Source organism: Leptinotarsa decemlineata, unplaced genomic scaffold (assembly GCF_025532065.1).
Source record: "Leptinotarsa decemlineata unplaced genomic scaffold, Ldec_3_MD MMD2_tig00004307_RagTag_RagTag, whole genome shotgun sequence".
In the NCBI taxonomy this organism is placed as follows: domain Eukaryota; kingdom Metazoa; phylum Arthropoda; class Insecta; order Coleoptera; family Chrysomelidae; genus Leptinotarsa; species Leptinotarsa decemlineata.
The window spans coordinates 106,779-128,126 of record NW_027412606.1 but is presented as its reverse complement, the minus strand read 5'-3'; the positions used below and the strand labels follow the sequence as shown (position 1 = coordinate 128,126).

The 21,348-nt window shown below is 33.6% G+C and overlaps 1 protein-coding gene across 1 annotated transcript; it reads right to left on the bottom strand.

The window, feature by feature from the left end:
• Positions 1-122: 122 nt before the first annotated feature.
• Positions 123-20,417, bottom strand: LOC111504808 (carboxylesterase 1D). Its single transcript, XM_023159508.2, has 11 exons — positions 20,297-20,417; positions 15,442-15,576; positions 11,242-11,361; positions 8,665-8,818; positions 8,314-8,499; positions 7,547-7,743; positions 4,496-4,670; positions 2,174-2,346; positions 1,251-1,389; positions 1,020-1,143; positions 123-473 (listed from the first exon to the last, which is right to left on the bottom strand). Exons 1-11 carry the CDS (start codon positions 20,357-20,359, stop codon positions 290-292), a joined length of 1,650 nt encoding a protein of 549 aa, XP_023015276.2. The 5' UTR covers positions 20,360-20,417; the 3' UTR covers positions 123-289.
• Between the last annotated feature and the right edge of the window lie 931 nt (positions 20,418-21,348).

The window sequence follows — 21,348 nt, the reverse complement described above, 5'->3', positions numbered from 1 at the left end:
TTGAAATCCAGATATTCAGTGTTTGATAAAACTTGTGATACCTACTTAGGTTCTGGTTTAACGAAATCATTTGCAGGACTTTCCCTTCCGAGAGAGTATTTTTTTTAATATAAGTGAAATGCTTCATTCACACTATTTTTATTGAATGAAGTTTCACAAGAGTTCTTTCTTATTTTTGATATTCAAATGTATCAGATTTGGCAGACAAGTCAACCAAATCAAATTTCCCTCTCGAACTATTCATTATATAAATATATAGAGAATAAAATTATCACATTATGAACATTTTCTAATATGTATCAAACGGCGGATTCCCATATTTATTAAATAACACTTTCCACCAAGACTGGCTATAATATTCCATATTTGACGATAAATTGAAGGATCTTCCTATATCCAAAAATTGATCATCCTCAGAGTAGGGTTTCCAAATCAGGTCCTCAAAAAGTGGTTCTGAACATGGCGTTGGATTTCTGTATCAAAAAAGATAAGTCATGATTTTTTTGTTTGAAAAATTGACTATTCTTATAGTTCCAAACTACAGAGTGATTTCAAAACATACATTTACTACTTGGCGTAAAATAAATCTATTGAAAACACTTTCCCAACACCAGAACAAAAATTACAGTCTCTCTCGACGTGCGTTTCGCTAACCAAGTAAGCGTCATCAGGAGATTATTATGACTGTCTGAGGACGCTAACTTGGTTAGCAAAACGTACGTCGAGAGACTGTAATTTTTATTCTGGTGTTGGGAAAGTGTTTTCAATAGATACATTTAGGTACTAATAGAAAAAGCACATTTTAAAAGGCAATATCATTTGGCTCAAACTTCAAAAAATTTAAGAAAACTCAACTAAAATCACTCATTTTCATTTCTGGAATTATAAACATAACGAAGAACAATGTACCAAAGTACAAACAAGCAGCAGTCATCTAGTGAAATACTACAATACTCAGACCCGCAAGTGATATTTCAAAAAATAGCATCCAGAAAGATATCTGTATTAATAATACTCACGAAGTTTTTGCAAAATTGGTCCATAATTTTACGAGTCGTTGGCGTGTTAATAGGTCCAAGCCTGACTGATTCGGATTATCTGAAAGGGGGTTCAAATACTCTAGCTCCCCTCCATGAGGTACTCCTAAAATTTGAAATAATTCGTTTTTGAAGAAACTGATGATCAAATGTGGTGTTTCGACAGAAAAAAAAACGTAAGATATTTAAGTACCAAACAATATTTTTTCTCACCTCTTCCCAACAAATCCGAATCGTTTGTAAATTTTGACTTGTTCATGTAAGAAAACCTATAGAGGTAAGTTGGAACCCATTTAGACATCAATCTAGCTGCTTCATTGATTGGTCTGACAAATTGGTCATCCGTAATAAACTGAAAATAAAATAATTAATTAATTTGAAAATCACTTTTGTTTCATCCTCTCATTCATTCTGTCCGCGCATTCTCCTCTTTTTCATTTAGACCTTACACACTCGATAACATTTATATTTATATCTATCTATATAAATACAGGGGAATTCGTGAGTGGCTTTAATATAAATCGATTTATTTTGTGAGGTTGCAGTCGGATTGGTAGAGCTGCTACAAAAAAAACTCTTTGTTATCTGTCAATCTTTTGGGAAACTCATTATTTTCGTCAGGATAACTGATTATGAAGGAAACCCGTACATTGTTAAGGAAGATATGTCCTTGGTAGAACATTTCAACAATTATTTTGTTAATAGTATCAACCAGGTAATCGAGAGCATTGCGATTCTAACATTTAGTTGCCTATAACTAAATTAAAAATGGTCTCCTTTTGATAATTACGTAATATAGTTGCTTCACTAGATAATAAATGTAACACGCATGAAATCCTAAATGCCAAAATTTTGAAACAAATTGTTGAAACTGCTGGACATGCCATATTGAATCTTATCAACACTTAGCTTCAGACTGGAAAAATCCCAGATCTGCTAAAAATTAGTACTATTGAAATAATGGAGTGTATGGGATAAGTTTGAACATTTCAAGTCACCAGATGGATGACACAAAAATCTATTAGTGTCAAAAATAATGAGGGTTTCAAAACATTTTAAATAATATTAGCATATCAGTCACAACAAGAGCATTCACCAGCTTTTTTACTGAAATTTATACCGCTGATTGAACCTACCTGTACAAGACTATAGTTGTTGAAAACGACCTGAGTATTTGGAAAGTATTTGGTTTTCAAATCTCTCGTTATATTAATGAAACGGGCTGTGTCAATTATATTCAAATCTATAGGAACCATTCTATTGGGCATAAAATCGTATATCAGCAGATACAGCCTTATTCTGTCAAAAACTAAAATATAAAAAAACATTTATTCAAAATTTTAAACATAAAGTAATTCACCATCGAGTTCAGTTCATTATCATTTCAGGTAGGGTAACCTAACCTAAAATACAGAAATATCCATATATCACTTAAAAAATGCAATTCTTCACTGAAACTATCACTAATGGCCGCCTCACTCTATAGCTGAAACGCGAGTCGAAAAGTGTGTCGCAGTTCTGGTGTTTGAGAATAGTATCTGTTTTGGATACATGTGGTTTCCGTAAATTTTGATTGAGAGTAAATCAAAGTATCTGTATAAATCCTCAAACAATTTTATATCTCCAATAATCATTATTCAACTATCCAACTGAAATAATATTGCCTTTTCAATTGATTTGTTTATTTTTTTTCAATATGTATACAAAAACTTCACTTCCAAAGGCCATTGTTCTGTGTGTCAAGTTGATAATGAAGATTGATTAGGAAACAATATTTAATTTGGTAAAACACAGAAAAATGTAGGGAAAAACAGAAAAGGCGGAAGAAGGCAGAAAAAAGCAGAAGAAGGCAGAAAAAGGCAGTATTTCGACCAGTTTAGGTCATATTTTGGTCGCCATTGTTAAAACGGAAAAATGAAAATGTAAATATAACCGAGAACGTAAATTCTGGACATCCTTTGTGTCAATTTAAAAATAAAGATTGATTAGAAAATAATATCGAAGTCGAAATAGGCAAAAAAAAGACATAGAAGACAGAAGAGAGTAGAAAAATGCAAAAAACTTGGGATAGCATTTTGTAGTCACAGATTACATGATGAGAATACGAAATTTGTCTTTACATTTTTTTTATTTCAGTAAAAATCATTACATGCCATTCTGAGAGTCGGTGGTAGACTCGGTAGTTTATCCCATCTCGAAGTGGAATTCAGATAAATGATGTCCATGTAATTAGTAGATGTAGTCTTCAAAACAACTGAAGTTGAAGATTCTGCTAAATCTTTTCCCAAGCTGGTAAAAAACTGCAAATCGTGCTTTTCATTTCAATTCAAGTCGTGAACTGATCTCTATTAGAATATCCAAAACAGACTGCTGCCTGTCGGATCACTTGGCGCTAAATTTTTTCGAGCCGTTGCGTTCCGAACTACCAAAACGCGACAACACACGCACATACAGAGCGTTCACTCGTAACGCCATCTAAGTGAATCTGCGGCCGCCTTCCAAACTATCGCCAAAGGTCAATTCCTCAATCAACAAACTTTTCCACGAACGAAGCGAATAATGCCCCACGACATTCCAAGAAAACCCTCGAAGCAAACACATTGCAATCTTCTTCCAAGAACGAACATGAGCGCGCGCATTGTTGGACAAAGGATTATGATCCCCCGCACTTGAAAACTCCCAAACATGTTTGTTTCACATAACAGCCAAACAGGACGCCTCGAGAGCCATGCGTCCATATACGACCGCTGCCATCTTTCACAGACACAACAACCACTAGCAACACGACCAGCACACCTCTCATCTACAATAGTCATTTTTTTCAGGCCCAAGCCCTCAACACACAACAACCAATAACAACAAGACCTCGACAGGCATTTATTGTCAGGCCCATCTTCAATATCCCGTATTCACAGGGGGCCGGCGCATCCTACTAAATCGTATGCAGATTCCAGGCTCAAAACCATTCGCGGATTTTAGACGACCTCAGATGGCCTTGAAATGGCCCAGAATCCTCATAGGCCTACTACTATATATGGTTTATATCAAAAGTTGTACAAAACCTCCAATGTCAAAGCCAACATTCTTTGGTGGCACATTATACAATTGATCTTCTCCTTAACTGTCTATTATATTTCTATTTTTTATTCCAAAAACTCCGACTTATAGTTTGATGACATTGAGAAACTAACTTACTCAGTGTCGTTGCTTTTCGAGTTTGAAAGCCGTGGATTTTTGGAATTTCTTCCTGACGTTTCGTTGGCGCGAGTGGCTAGCTTCTTCAGAGGTTTAACCATCATGGTTTGCTGTCCGATGACTACCTTTTAGGCTTCGTACACAAGGCATATATACGCTTCACGAAGAAGAAATTCCAAAAATCCACGGCTTTCAAACTCGAAAAGCAATGACACTGAAAACCTCAGCCGTGAAAGTCTAAACCATTTTGTCAGCTAACTTACTGTTATAGAACGGCAATCCTTCTTGTGATGTGAAACCAATTATAACGGGTACTCTATTAAAGTTTCCAGTTCGTAAATTCTCATGACTTTTGCCATTAAATAGGGCACCTTCGTGATTTGGTTCCTCGCATGGTGCAAACATCAATCCGCCAAAAGGGTTTGTTAGGAGGGGTCCCTGTAAATCATTGAGTTATATAGTCATTTCGCAATTGAAACACATTGAGACAAACTTCGCTCCGACAATATGTGAAATAGAGGAAAAAATACTTTGAACACCATCTCAGTCACTGTCCATGTTATCTATTGGAATTCGAAAAATTGTTATAATTTTGTAGTATTTTGCGATTCGCACTTTAATGAGATTTCGATAAAAATCTTGAGTGCCCTTGAAAATCGTATGTTATTTAGCTATCTATTCTAATCTAGTGATGTTCTCATGTGAATCGTTATTCATCTTCAAGGGGAAATTAAACAGTTTAATCTTCCTCTTGAAGATAATCACTAGGTGATCGAAACACGTGTCGACGATTTGTTGTTGGGAAAATATTCCAGTAATATTCATTACTACAACCAAAGGTTCCAACAGTCAAATAGTTGAAATATAGTGGGTCATATAACACCTCTCAAAAATATATGATTTTAGTATTTCTGGAGTAAAAAATAAATTTCAGTCTTGTTCCGTCAGTTGTAGGTGTTGCTCATGAATATCGTGGAAAAATTATCACAATTACGATCTTTCCTAAACAAAAAATGTGAAATTAAAATAAGAAACATGATCAAGGTCATTTATTCTTATACGGTTGATCCTACGTTTAACTACTCAACCAAATAACTTTTTGATGCAAAAAATTAGTTTTATGAAAATCGTACAGGAATTCATTACCTTTGCAACAATAGAGGTCACTTTTCTTGTAATGAGAATTTTTTCTATTTTTTTCCTCGTTATTTTTGTGTGTATCTATTGCTTGAAAAAGATCGACACTAGTAATCAGTATCTCAATTTATGAAAGGTTCACAAGAGCTTTTGTTGAATTACCCCTAATTCGTGAATTTTTTCTTTTCCAAGATTTTTCACTTGCATCATCTACAATCGAAGGAGTGGAACTCTACTCTAGGACTATAAAAGTTATACTGCCATTTTTAAAACGTATCTCCTAAAATTTCAGGAGTCTATTCATATGGAAAGCAACAAAAACACCTCTAAACAAATCTATTTGAAACACAATAATTACAGTCTCTCGAGGCGCGTTTCGCTAACCAAGTTAGCGTCCTTACGAGATCATTATGACCAGTTCTGGGGGAATTGTTTTCAATAGATTTATTTTACGCCAGAGGTTCCAGTACGATTTATCACCCCTAAACAAGATTGGAAATATAATCCATCTCTAATACCTACCACAAGAAATGTTGTTAACAACACATTTTGCTCCTCAGTTTTCCATCTAGCAAGGTATATGGATAAATCCAAAGTGAGAGAGTCTATCCAACCCTCCACCCCCACCCGCGAGGGTTTATTGTGGTTCGCACCTATCCAATCTCTTGAAGTCGATGATGTATTCCTTGAAAGATCTCTCAGGTCAGCTGGCAGGAGTGAGACTATAGAGATCCGCGGTAAGGGAGGTATAGAGTAAGTGGTCTCCTAACAGAACCTGAAGTATCCAGGATTGACAGGCCACGGTACATTTTCGTCAATCTAGTGTTCTCGATTAACGTTTGGTATCATCAACGATTAACGTAAATCTAAGAACAATTTGCAAAATGAGTGTATTTCTAAGTATAGTTTGTTTTGATTTTTTGTATCCATGTTATGGTTAGGTATGCAAATAAACGTCAACTAGAACTCTTCTTCTTTTTTTCAGTCACAGTCTAAAGTTACAAGTGTTGAAAAATGGTTCAGTATTTCTATAAACTTCTGTAGATGGCGTTCAAAACTTCAATTTGGTAATCCTTTTCAGTAATTGTCATCAGTCCTAAGGGTAAGGGAGCTGGGCTCCAACCTGCTTGAAATGAATATGACTTCCACGTCCTTGCCTCCGGAGATCCTGAGCTAGTCGTTCCAACTGGGCACATATATAACGCTGTCTTGCCCTCGGTTGAGAAAAGAGTAAGGAAACGTTTTGAATTGTACCATGAACTGTCAATCCTATTGTTAACTATTCTTCACAAGGAAATATCTGTTTCTGCTACTGGTCCTACTAATCAAGAACATCTTTTATCTGCTGTCAGTCTTCAATTGTGTAGCTTGGGAAATAGATCCCTTGTTACGTATTTTAGGGAGGCATCTTCCTATCGCTGCACGGTACTAACTGCAGCCACCAAAAAGCCATCCGGATCGGAATGTGTATCTTTAGAATTTAGAATGGAATATCGTAAATTTACTGGCCGGCTCAAGAAAAGATTGTTTCCCCTGTCGCAGACCCTGCTTTGGCTGCTAAGGAATTTGGTGTAAGACAGATTCATAGGATATTTCATACATAGGATCAAGAGTTTGAGAAATGGAAAGCCATTGCACTTGATCCGATGTTACAAAAAGGACAGTTGGGGTCGTTCAGTTGAAGTCTATCTTCTCTGTTATTTTTTGGTTACTCCAAAATCCATAAAGAGAAGAAGCTTTCATTGATATTTCAAAAACATGCAATAAATGATGTTGTAGACATTTTCTACGGTGATTTTGGTCAATATGTATGAAAAGCAACAAAAAGACCTAGAAACAAAGTTCAAGGATTGATAAAAACCTATTTCTTATATCTATTACAAGAGAATTTGTGGTTAACAACACATTTCTTACTCAATTTTTCATTCAGTTTGAGGTTATATTTTACCAGAATGAATTTTTCAAAGTCATGCACTGCAAATGCAATTTTACTCTTGAGATCGTCTGATGTATGAGAAAGAATAATTGAATGTTGAAGAAATGTAAAATCATGTCACTAACGCCGAAAGAATAATTTGGTGTTGTTCGATTTATTATGGAAGACATCATCACAAAGCAGATATAAATTATCCTCAGTTTTGTTGGTATGTATAATAGGAAATAAGAGAAAACATTACCATAAAGCTTATTGCTATTGTTGCCATTGATAGGGTGTCTGCATCCTGTTCTCTCAGTTTCTCTGTAAGTATTTCACTATCATTGGTATATATTTGAAGGTAAGAGCCCAATGTAAAGGCAACATCTCTAGGTTTCCTAGTGAATCCCCATAAATTCAAGGAAGTACCACTTTGCATGATTGCTCTCTGAAAGAGATCTATGAAAGAGAAAACATTATTGAAAAATAAGCTAAAGTATCATTCGTTTCAGTCACATAATAATTCTCATATAATGATAATAGCGATAATATTAATATCATGTCTACCGGAGTTGCTTTTATGTTCCGGGAGACACTGAATCCGTTGTGGAGACTGGAGGATGTTGAATTTATTGGAAACCCTCATTCTCCACCTTCACGAAAAAACAAGTTAATGAGCCTGATGTATTTAGTCCCATCAGAGTGAAGTGATATTCTTCATGGAGTTTTTTGCTACGGGTGATGCAGACCTCTTTCGAAAAGAAGAGGGAAAACGGATGCAATATATTCGAACATCGCAGACTCTAGCCAGACCACTCTATGAAAATAGTTCTTCTGATTATAGGAGTTGAAATATGCCCACATTACTCTCTAATCTAAAAATCATATCAGAATGCTTCAGAACGGTAAAAATCTTAACTGGAATGAAGTGGGTAATACAGTGAATTATTTTCACAAGCGTTTCGATGTGTAGCGAACCAAGCTCAAAAATCAACATGTATGAATGGTGGATTTTCATAATGAACTTACTTGCAGCCAATGGACTCTGCAACAAATAAGAAATGGAAGCACTTCCTGCACTGTGCCCAAAAACAGTAACATTATTTTTGTCCCCACCAAAATTCTCAATATTCTCCTGAATCCATTTAAGACCTAAAATTTGATCCTTCAGTCCCCAATTTCCGTATGCTGCTTCATCTCCAGTAGAGAAAAATCCTAAAATGAAATTGTTTTGTCAACATAAGATATATTTTTCAAAGAATTATCATTATGAAAAGCTACGTTGATAATTTAATGTACTTGTCGCAATACAAGAGAGTGGGTTCACATAACTTGGGGAGTATTTTTATTATGAACAGATTTCAAAATACCAGTACTCACCAAAAATCCCGAGTCGATAATTTAAAGACACAAATATAACATCTTCATTCAGAAAGTAGTCAGGACTGAATGATTTGTAATTGGAGCTTCCTGTTAAAAATCCTCCGCCATATATCCAAACCATTACAGAAAGTTTAGATGATGTATCATTCCTCTATAAAAGTATTATCAGTTAGTTGGCAGAAAGAACCTCTCAAGAAAATCTCGATTTTCAATATCTCGGTGGATAGACGCTGTAAAAGTTTCTTCAAGAAGTAACTGATCTCAACTATGGAAACGTGCAATTCAGCAAAGGATATAAAAAGATGCATGCATGGATGCGTTTCTATAAATATTCAATATCCAAACAGATTGTTATTGTTTCAATTGTCACAATTACTGATCGAAAATACTGCAATTTCCAGACTCTTAAAGAAATAAACCCAGATGGTCATACCATCAGACCCACTCATCAATACGAGTTAGGCTATAAAAATAAAGTATAATGGTTGATTCAACTATAGAAGCAGATAATAATTAATTAAATATCAGAAATGAACATATGAATTGTATAAATTTATGATTTGATATACTGGTAGGTCCTAAGTAAATGAAGGGGTCAACGTAGTTCCAATGGCAAAGTTGTTGCTCTTTCTACCCCTAAACATTTTCAGAACTGAACTGCAGATCACGGAGACTAATTTTTACAGCTTACGTTCATCACCGAATAATAATTTTTTTTGAGGTTCGAAAGACTATACTAGAAATTGTTAGCAGGACACCGATGACTCAGTCATCGGTGAATCATCAAGATTAATAAACCTCTGAAGAAGCCAGCAACGCCTGCTGGCGAAATGTTAAGATGCAGTTCCAAACTACGACAATTTGATATCAAGAAAAGTTATTTAGGAAATAGCTGAAATTAATAGGTATTCTCAAAACTTACAGTTATTTTAGAAAAAAGTTTGGACATTGTCTTTGTAAATTCTCACCTTTACAAAAAGATAAACACTCTAAATTTATAGTTTTTTCATATGAACCAAAATACACCAACATATTAGCGCAAACAATAAAGTGGCATTAAAAATTGTTACTTCACTTCCATAAGTGTTGGGTAATCCAAAAGACAAAAAAACAATGTAAGAGAAGTCTGGGTATATGACAAAAGATTTTTAAATGCCTTCCAAAGATTTGGAAAATTTGGAAAAGAAAATTTTTGAATGAGGTCTATGAATGGTGGCAATCCGTTGTTTACTCTTTTACGCAATGAATATCCGTAGAAACCAGGTAAATATCAGTTGCTATAATCAAATAGTCACTCATTCATATCAGAATCATTTTATTCATCACAAAAGAATACACATTGTGTGGTGAAAACTACAGAATATGTAACTTATCGGACTAGTCAAAAAAAAAAAAATGTGTATATAAAGTAGATTGACTAAAATTGATGAAATATAGACAATACATATATATATATATATATATATATATATATATATATATATATATATATATATATATATATAAAATAAAAAATAGGGATGGACAAAGGGATTATAAAGTGGGAATATGGTACAACTGCATAAAAAAGAGTATAATAAGAATGTACAATTATAACAATTACACAACGAATTTAGTTGAGGTTTGTACAATTATAATTTTAAAATATAATCAGGAGCCCAAAAACTCTTCTACGCTATAGAAAGCTTTATCGCTGAGATATGTTGATATTCTAGTCCTAACTGCTGACTTGCTACCGCTCATATCTATTAGATTTTTCATCTTATTGAAACATTTTACACCAACATATTTTGGGGAATTTTGACCAATGAGAAGCCTGGAAAAGGGCAGGTGAATATTTTCCTTATTTCTTGTATCATGTGCATGTATTTGATCATTTTTCAGAAACGTATTTTCATTGTCCTTTAGAAACAATATCAAGTTCAAGATGTAGAGACAAGGTAACGTTAGTATTTTAGAATTTCGGAATAGTGGCTTACAAGATTCTGAAGGGTGAGTTTTATTCATAGCTCTGATGATTTTTTTCTGAGAACGAAAAGCCCCTAGTATGTGAGTTGAGGATCCCCAAAATATTATTCCATATTGCATAGCTGACTGTGCCAGTCCGAAATAAAGAATTCTCAGTACATCAGCTGATACTGTATCCCTCAGATTCCTAATAATGTATGTGATTGTGCTGAGTTTTGAACATAAAGTGGTGATATGGTTTTCCTATGAAAGTTTCCTATCAAGCACCACACCTAAGAACTTCATACTCTCTTTGCTTTCTATCGATTTTCCATTGGCTGTTAAGTAGAGATCATCATCAGGATTCATATTTTTTGGTAAGAGTCGAATATGATAGGTCTTAGCGGTGTTTAGTGCTAGTCCATTTTTACTACAATAGTCACTGATTTCCTTTGATGCCTTATTACCATTCTTTACTAGTTGTTCATTATTTGTTCTGGGCATTAAAATATTCGTAACAGGTTGAAAATAAAAATAACTAATACCAAAAATGAACGATTTTGATTTTGATCAGACAATTCCTAGTGAACAAGTCAAGTTCAATATTGCAAATGATTATTCACTTACTTTAGGAGTGTAGACATTTATATATAAACAGTCTTCTGAGCCAGTATTTTCTTGTATACAAATGTTTCCTTCGGATGTTGCTGAAAAAATTCCTAGCCAGCTGTCAAATGGTTCAGGTGCCTATAAACAAAACTTATTGAATAATTTTGACTCTAGTTCTCAATCGTAAATATTTCAGTTCAAATTAATTTTTCATTAATATATTTGATTATATCGGAAGTAGCTAATTCTTGAATTTTTTATTCTTAAATTTTCACAATATATAAGAATCTGTTCAGTTATACTATTATATCATTACAGTTGATAGCTAATTTAAGTAAGTATAAAAACAGAAAAAATAACATACATTAGGAACTACAAGACTAATGAGAGAGAGAGAGAGAGGATGTATGTATGTATGTATGTATGTTTGTGACTCTTTCACGCCTAAGCGACTGAACGGATTTAGATGAAACTTTACATAAATACAGCTTATACATCAGAATAACATAATTTCGGTCGTTATGATAAGTATTGAGTAAGTCGGAAAAATTCATGCTCCTTCATTTTCAGCGTCACATACCACTCACTTTTCCATGTCAGTTCTATCACCTTGTCAAAAACTTTCAAGAATAGTTTGTAGCGACGAATGAGTATTTCAAATGAACCTAAATCAATCGATGAATAATAACCTTCTGCAAATATCGAATAATTTCTTAAATGAATTAATTTGTCAGTTTCAATTTTCAGTGCTCTCTCACGAAAGCAATGCGCTTGCCTTTGTAATTTTGCCTTCTATTCAAAAATAGACAGCAATTTGTTATGCAGGCAGTTGCTCAGTGCGCAGAGTGACTAACCAAGAAAAAACTTTTTTTTTCCTTATTTAAAACAAATCATCAAAACTTTTTTCGGGGTATATTAATCATTCATCGATTACTATCAGATTCATCAGTCATACATGAATAATGTATGCAATAAAGGTTTTGCAAAAAAGCAACATCTTTCTTACATTATTGTCCAAAATAATGAATAATAAATAATTTTAGTTGTACTTCAAATTTCGATTATGGTCGAAAGTAAATCATTTTCATTTACATAATGAACCTGAAGCCGGCCCTGACCGATATCTCAGTCAGCAAACGCATGACTCATCGCGAAAGATGTAGATGAGTCCCGAAATCCCTAGCGAGATCTGGAGCGGTCGTTGCCGATATAAAAAGCCGCCACTTCTAGTCGGCCGGGGAGTCTGTACCTAGAATTCGAACTGTAAAGATAAATTAGGCGTTAGTTGTTAAGTGTTGTATATAAATTAGTTGTGAAAGTGAAATATTGTTAAAAATAAATTTGTTTAAGACAGTTAATTCATTAATTCGTTACAATACTATTACATAATTAGCAAAAAAAAATGATAAATACCACATAATTCAAGAGAATTTTTATATATTTTCAAAATTCAGATAACTAAAAAGATTTACTTTTTTCAATCTTCCACTTCTCCGATTACATGTCATCTCATTTTGTTTTGACCTTCACGTAGTGTATAAATTCCTTTTTACTAAAAATCGATAAAAACACAGATCCTTTTCATGTTGTAATGTAGTAAGTTATCTGTGGATAATTTATATTTTTACCTTCGATGACATTGTGCAAATATTTACTTCATTTCACCAATTATATCTATAACAAAGTAGATCTACGCGTAGTAGATTGTTACACACGCAAATGATAAACACTTATGAAAAATAATGATGAACCATTTTGAAAATGCGTATCTAACAAGCCATTGATATATGTGATTCAAAATTTCGAACATGCTTCATCGTAGGTTGAACAATATAGGTATGTTAACGAAATCAAACCTTGTATTTCTTAGTAGTTTTTTGAGTGTATGACCTTCCAAAATCTTTCTTTGATGGTCGATGTTTCGGAAAACAATCTTTTTCCGTTTTCAGAACTTGAAATTCACTTTGAAACTTCCGCCTCAAATTGTGAATAACTCTAATGGCTCTATTCACAATAAGGCTATATAGTAATCGTACAATTTTCAGATACCTACTAATACGATTTGTCTTTAGCCTCTTCATTGGAGCTAAATTTTTTTACAGCGAGCATTCTCTTGAGATCTGAGAACGGGAAAAAGTCGCTGAGCCCCAGATCTGGAGTCTACGGTGGACGGATTTTACACTTTGGAGTCGGTCCACTCAGATGGCGATCGTTTTGATTCCGATGTAAAATGATCGGGCCATGGTTCATCCATTGTCACACATTGACGCATAAATTCGCTATTGCTCAGAATCATCCAATCGTTATTGTTTTTGGTCGATTGTGAGCCCGTGCGGCACCCACTTTGAACAAAGCTTTCATATACCCAAATATTGATACACGATTTGTCCAACACGTTCCTTTGATGTCTTCAGAGCCTCAGCTATCTTGATCAACTTCATTTTGCAGGTCATCTAAAATTATTTCGTGTACTGTTTCATGTTATCGTTAGTAACACCATCATTGAGGCATCCACTGCGTGCATCGTCCTCGGTGCTCATTTCACCTCGTTTGAACTTGGCAAACCACTTCTCAACGGTTGATTTTCCAGATGCAAAGTCCGAATAACGTTTATCAAGCCAAACCTTGGCTTCAACAGTATTTTTTTGACAAAAAATAATGCGAAATTCCTTTATATCCATTTTTTTCAAACGAAAGTTGCTTCACTCAAAATGTTTTATCCTACAAACTAATAGTCCGACAGCTGTGGAATTTGTACACGTATCTAAAAATAATATGGATTTAATGCTAGTAGCGCCATCTGTGTGTTATACTACGAATTTTTCAGCCCACTAATAAGCTAGTTAGCCCTTTATCCTCGGCCATGAATAAAATTCCCGTTTTCATCTGAAGGGCATAATTTCAAAGATAGGGCTAGAAATTTCACCTTATTGAAGTTTCTAGAAAAGTCCTGAACATTTTAAAGTAATCGAGAGTATTCCAGAAATTCTGGAATATTTGGTGGTAGAATGTAGAACAATCAAGTGGGCTATAATGTGGTAGTTCTTTATTTCCCATCCAAGAAGAAGGTTCGCATTTTAGCTTGATGGGCATGCCTTTGAAGATATTGGGGCTGGAAGTTTTGCCCTTTAGAAATTTCTAGAATTCTCCAGAATATTCGAGAATGTTCAATGATTACAAAATATTCCGGAACGTACTGAATGTTGTGAAATATTTGGGAACATTTCATGTTACTAATGCTCTGTGGAATGTTCTGGACATTGTGGATCTTCTTTGTAGCCTAATAGCCCGGATTTTGTTCTCTTCAATCGTTACTCCGGCCGTGAAAGCCTATGTCCATCTACTAATTTATTTCCTTTCAAGCCAAACTTCTTGAGGTTTCATGTTTCTACTTTACATATTTCATAGTGTTTCCATTCAAATCATTTTCCAATTCATACTGAGGATATTGTCTTTGTTATTTTTATTTACGTTTTTTGTCAATCGTTATTTTTTAAGTGTTTTCTGATTATTGTTTGTTTTCGTTTTCCGCACTTTTGATTATCGATAAACTGAATAAATATTGAAATAACTAGGCTATAAAAATATGATTGTGAGTAATGAATAATGGATTATATGCATCTCAGAGTCATGATAAATAGTAGCTTGGCTAAGTGCGCTGTACGCAAGCAAAGGTCAAGAAAACCTTGAAAGAGAGAGAAAGATAAATCCTAGCAAACTATATTATCTGAGTCGAATTCATGATGAAATACTTGTCTGTATTTTTTTGTGTTTTATTGTTATCTCGATATGTATCGTCTGGGCAGGCCATTTTGTGATATAAGAAGATGCAAATGAGTAAAGTCGCCTTTATAAGGTTTCAAATGACAAGCATATCGAATTCGAACATATCAGAATGTTACCTCTATCATGAAATTGGCCGTTACTTGATGAAAATCCATAACGTATTCAAAAAACACATTATTGTGAAAATTTCACTAGTGAATATTTCACAATAAAGTGTTACTTAAATTGTTGATATTTATTTTCACTTTCCGACATTTTTATGGTCGAGATTTTTTATATCAAAATAACTACCCAATGAAAACAAATATGACTATTAATAATAGAACAACCAACTCTGTGTAATTTAGATTCAAGTCACTGAAGGCCATCACAAACAATTTACATCGGAAATGACTAATAGTTATTATCCTAAAAGGGTTTTTAGAAACCTACCTTGAACCTCAATTTTCCTATGGGTGGTTTAGCGTATGGAATTCCTAAAAAGCTGTAGTATGGTTTTCTAAAGTCAATCGTCTCCGCTTCTTTTCCTAACATCAAACCATATTTTGTGTTTACTATCAAATCCCCCTGAAATTTGCCAATATAATCAGTTTAGCTTCAAAGTCACCGTAACTTCAAAGGAACTTCGTGGTTATTTTATGTTATTTTACTTCATGTTATTTTATTGTTTTGTTACACTCTTCTACAGGATGAACCCAATTACAGAATATGAATAAAAAACACACACGAAATATACAGATACATGTAAACCGTTAATAATATACAAACGAGTTATATCCAAGACACGATATCTTAGCACCATTGCTTGTGCTGAACATCTATATCTGTACTATGTTTGTGACTCTTTCACGCCTAAACGACTAAACGGATTTAGATGAAACTTTACATAAATACAGCTTATACATCAGAATAACATATAGGCTACAATTTACAAAGGTTTTGTGTAATTTCAGTCATAATACATTCTTGCTCCCTGGCGTGCGTTGCCTTTACCGTTGGAGTTGCAACGCAACGCAGGATGAAAAAAATTTTCATTGATAAGTTATGATCATTTCTGTAGTGTCTGTCACTCTTATAAGAATTATGTTATTCTTCGATTGTCCAATGAAATTTACAAAAAACTTACATTTACATTCTTTTTTCCCAAAGCCCACTTGAATTAAAATTATAAAGCGTGTTCTCTATTGGATTTGTTAATCTGTTTGTAACCCCTATATTGGTAAATAAATAAATAATGTACCATAAGATTGTTTATTTTAAATAGTTCACTATTCACGAAAGTTGTGTTATTCCTGAGATCTGATTGAAATTGACGTTACTAAAATACGACAGACGCTATACTAATAATTCCAAATACTTGAGTGAGAAAGGAACCAATTGAAGGGAGAGTGATTGGAAGATTTGGCTATCTCGTAATTATATGACCCTATGAAGAGTTGTTATTATAATTATTTATTCACATTGAAAACAAGTCGTTCAAATTTGTTTGAGATGTGGCCAAATCTGACAAGAAAATAAAAACATTCTGAAATCATATCAAACCAAATCCTGTCAACAATTTTTATCATTAGAAAAAGAATCATTGACTACTGATGTCTCATTCGATTCGACATTTCATCCACATATTCATATTTATTAAACAAATTTTACTCGTATGGAATAAGGGGTAATGCAATTGATTGGATTGAATCTTTCATCATTATCTTCGAAACATAGACCTAAAGAAAGTTACTCAAAATGTATTTCCGATTAAAGAATGTTACATGATGGTTCACCCCAAGGGTCGATATTGGAACCTTTACTGTTTATACTAAACTGCAATGACATGGGTAGTACATTTGATGACACTACGCATGCGTCATATATGTAGATGATGATATCTCCTAATTTTGGATAATGATGACACTTTAAAAAAAATGTAATAGGTTTATCAATAGTTCAGTTCCCTAGTGTAGTGCAAACATTTTTTATTTCAACCTATATAAAAGTCACTCTTTGATTCCACCACATAAAAAATGCTGATAATAGAAATATCTGTGAATGATAACACAGTCTCTCAGGTAGAGATATGCAAACTTCTAGGGCTCACTTTAGATCATTATCTCAACTGATTGTGGCATACTGATCTCTTGATTAATATTATCAACTATCGACCAATTGATTTACTATTACCGGGCACATATATAATCTAGGTATAGCATATGCCTTTGGGGTTGCTCTATACAAAAACTGATTGTGCGAATTATCTCGGGTGTTGATCAAAGAGCCTTGTTTAGGTACCTATTCAAGTCTCATAAAATTCTGACTCTCACAGATATTTTCATCTCTGAGATTTGTGTTTATGTTTACACTAGCAAAGCAAAATTTTATTTATTGATTTCAATTCACATGTTTGAGAATAAATTAAAAAACTTTCTATTGGACCATAATTTTTATAATATAGTGGAATTCATCAGATTGAGATCAGTTTTTACGATTTTGTATTCGTTGAAATATTCCTAAAGTAGTTTAACTCGTACAACATTTTGTGTCATCATAAGTGTTATTAATTATAGTCCGTTCATAATTTGTTGATAGCTCACTGCAAGTTTGACCCTCATTAGAGAACTGAAATACAGAGAGGACAGCTAATATGATATAATAACAAAAACCAAACTAAAACTGGCAGTTTAAGATGTTTTCGACTAACCCACCTTGTATCTGAAGAAATACAATACAGAAATAAAACTTTTAATCCGATTATGTAGGTATTTTGAGTGGAAATGAGTGACCAGTGTCGTAGAGTATATGATTAAAACATTAGTTACTTTAAATAAATAAATATATTAATATTTTTAAACTGTAGGTACTGTAAACTGTATTTTTATTTTAAAAAAATTTCTTTATTTTATTCAAAAATAATAAGTTACTTGCAATTTGTAAAAGATACATTTATTTAATTAATACCTGTGGACTGTGATGTTTCGTCTTTCCGCCAATTTGTCAACTACGTATTTCTTGAACTTAGATTTGTGTTGCCGGGCAATTTTTAAAAGTTCTGCTTTAACCATTCCATCTTCGTAAGGCAGGGACTTATTCCGCAGCCAGTCAATGATATCCTATTTCTTCCACGCAGTCGTTGGAAGTCTTTCAACTAGTCGTGAATGATAAGGTGCATTATCTAATACTATAATTGAGTTTGGTGGTATATGTTCAATCATCTGCTCAAAATACTCTTCGAAAACATCAGCTGTCATCTCCTCGTGATAGTCTTTTGTGCTTTTGGATTCAAATTCCAACAAACCATGCTTAGTAAATCCTTTTTCACTGCCAATGTGAGGAACTATTAATCTACTGCCTTTACCAGAGGGTGGGGAAATACCAGTAGACCAACCTTCCATAAAGGCTTGCCTGGAGCTTGATATATTTTTATCTGTCCAAATTTTTGTGAGAGTATGACCTGCGTTTACCCACGTTTCGTCCTGATAGTAAATTAGCCTTCCTTCAGCCCGAAATTTTCGTATAGATCTTAGATACTTTCTTCTCCAACATATTATCTCTTCCCTGTCAATCAAAAGTGATTTTCGGTCTGATTTCTCCCACCGGAAATTTAATTCTTTTAAAACTTGCCACAATTTGGTTCGTCCGACATGAGGCAAATCCGGGTCGTCTCTAACTTCTTGTAAAATTTTGTTTAAGTTGGGTATTTCTTTTTTGTAAAAAAATTCGTGAATTTTTCTTCGAATACCATTTTTGGCAAATTCATTAATTTCAATAGGTTTTCTCCCCCTCTTTAAGTATTCGTTTGTATTTGGGTTAGCTATACCTTTTTTTTTCTTTCTGATAGGAACCTATATATTGTTGACTCCCCTACGCCCGTCATGTTGGCACAACTCTTGATTATGTTCTGAACAGTATTTGTGGGATTCTGAGAAACCAGAGCATCGTGAACGTTCAAAACAATAGTCTTCTCTCTTGGTGAATAGACAGACTTACTGACTGTACGCAACAGTACCGGTGTAAAACTTGATGATGTTGATGATGATGACGAAGCCATCGCAAGCAATCAAACAAAACAAGCAGGAACGAAAGGTACGTATATGTTTGTAGGAATATGAAAAAAAGTTACTCACGCACTGCACAAAATTCGCAAAATAAATATTAGAGACGTTAATTACTGCCGTAGACGCCGAAACACCAACGAGCCGTAAATTAAATGCGATTAAAAAATGTACTAAACCAAAAATTATTTTCGTTCGTAACAACTTCACCCTTTCAAGGCAAGTTTCGAATATAAACTGAAGCTTTATATTTAATGAATAAACACCTCAGGAACCTCCGCCTATGATTTTACGAGTTTTACGACCGTTTTATGACTTGGGCCCTCATTTTGTGCTATCGACAAATTATGAACGGACTATAGACGCTAATTACATAAAGATTCCTCTACAAATAATTTGTCTACTGGAAAAAAACACCTTATTGTGAGAATTTTACTGGAAAGTTTACAAAAGAGCAACACGTGCAATAGGAATAGCAAAAAACATAATATTTATAGTATCAATTGAGCGTACAAAATACACACAGATAAAAAGGTATGGTTCGGTTCTCGTGACGCCTAATTCGAACGCTTCAAAAAGAAATATATTGAACCTATTAAATATAAATATTCAGGTAAAAAAAAATGAGTAATGGTGCTTAGTAGAATAAACAATAATCCGCTAGGAAAATGTGTTTATCGCACTTTTTCTCCTAATTATGCTCCTGTTATTCAGCTGAAAGTTTTTAAAAACTTGATACCTTTCAATATGGAAGCCAGAACTTTTTTTTAGAGTTTTCCTTATTTGAAGATCTTGGAGGAAAAATTAAAATTTTTACCTTTTCATTTTTGATGAACAATCAAAGATGTCAAGACATGAAAAACATAAATTATGCATTGAAAATATTTATTTAATGACAGGTACATGAATATAAGTTTTCCAATTCTTCAACCTTTTTGTTTCAAAAATTGTAATAAACAAATGCATCATCAATTCATTTTATTTCGGAATACTTATTTTCTAGTTTATTGTTAATGGGATAATTGTATTTCTTTGAAATTCCAATCAAAAATTAACTAATAATTTTGTTCAATGCAGGAAATAATAATAACAAGGGGCCAATTTCTTTCACAGCAGAAATGTACCATCAACAAAAAAACCCAATCAAATTGCACTATTCTAATAACCAAAATAATTTATTTCAATTGTTTTTCGATCTGATCCAATCCAAACATGCTACAACAATGAAAAAAAAATGTAACTGTTACCTTCGAGTAATCCCATAAAAATCCAGCAAATATAAAAATGTATGTATAAAACATCATTAACATTCAATAAAATTGTTTCAACTAATGAATAACTCATTCTGAATATCAATACTTGAAGTAGGTATTTATACTCACCTCAATATCGTATTTGTGAGATAAGTATGTATCTTTACAAGCAGATTGTAGAAAAAATATCAGTAACGATCATTTCACTAATTGTTTTCCGTCAACACTTCAATAAATACAACTCAAGTGATTTCAAACAACAAAGGCGCATCGATTTCAACAAATCTTCAAGTGCAAATACATAATTGATTGATTGCACGAAATATTCTGACAGAGGCTTTTTGATTGTATCATCTAGCAAACAAATAAATTGTTATAATCAGAGTTTCAGTTTTGTATAATCCAATTTGAATTGTTTTACCTAACTTCTTTCATTTATTTTGTTTCTGACAGAACACTTTGACAACCATAAAATTATCAAAAATGATACAGAATGTTGATATCGTGAAACACAAAAAGTCTACAACAGTCTCTAGCTTTGAAATGAATAAAATGTTGAAAAATCAGTTTCGACAGACATATAGAATAAACAATTTTACTGTAAACCTCTGTTTGAGTTTTCACATCTACAGATCTCAACATCTCGACTGGGATACAGAGCTTTCATTATTCCCTTGAACCTTGCATGGGAAGTCGCCATCAATAATGATCACAATGTTTTTGGATTTTTCGAAAACCATTTCCTCATTCTAGTCAACGTTGACAGATCCTTTGACCAACTTTTCTAAAAGAGATCACTCTAGCTGAACGGATTAGCTGATTAGCTAGTCACAGGTTACGTCCAAGGTACTTGTACTTGTGGTTGACTGTTAACAATGTGTTCAACTCCGAGTTTTCACAGAAGGTCTAGAAGATGTGAATGACAACGCTTGGACGCCCCAGCAGATCAACAACCGATGAAACTGTTGAGAAAGTGAAGAAAATTGTTATGGAAAATCGTCGAATCACTATTATAAAAGTTGGATACGAGCATATCGGTTGGCTCA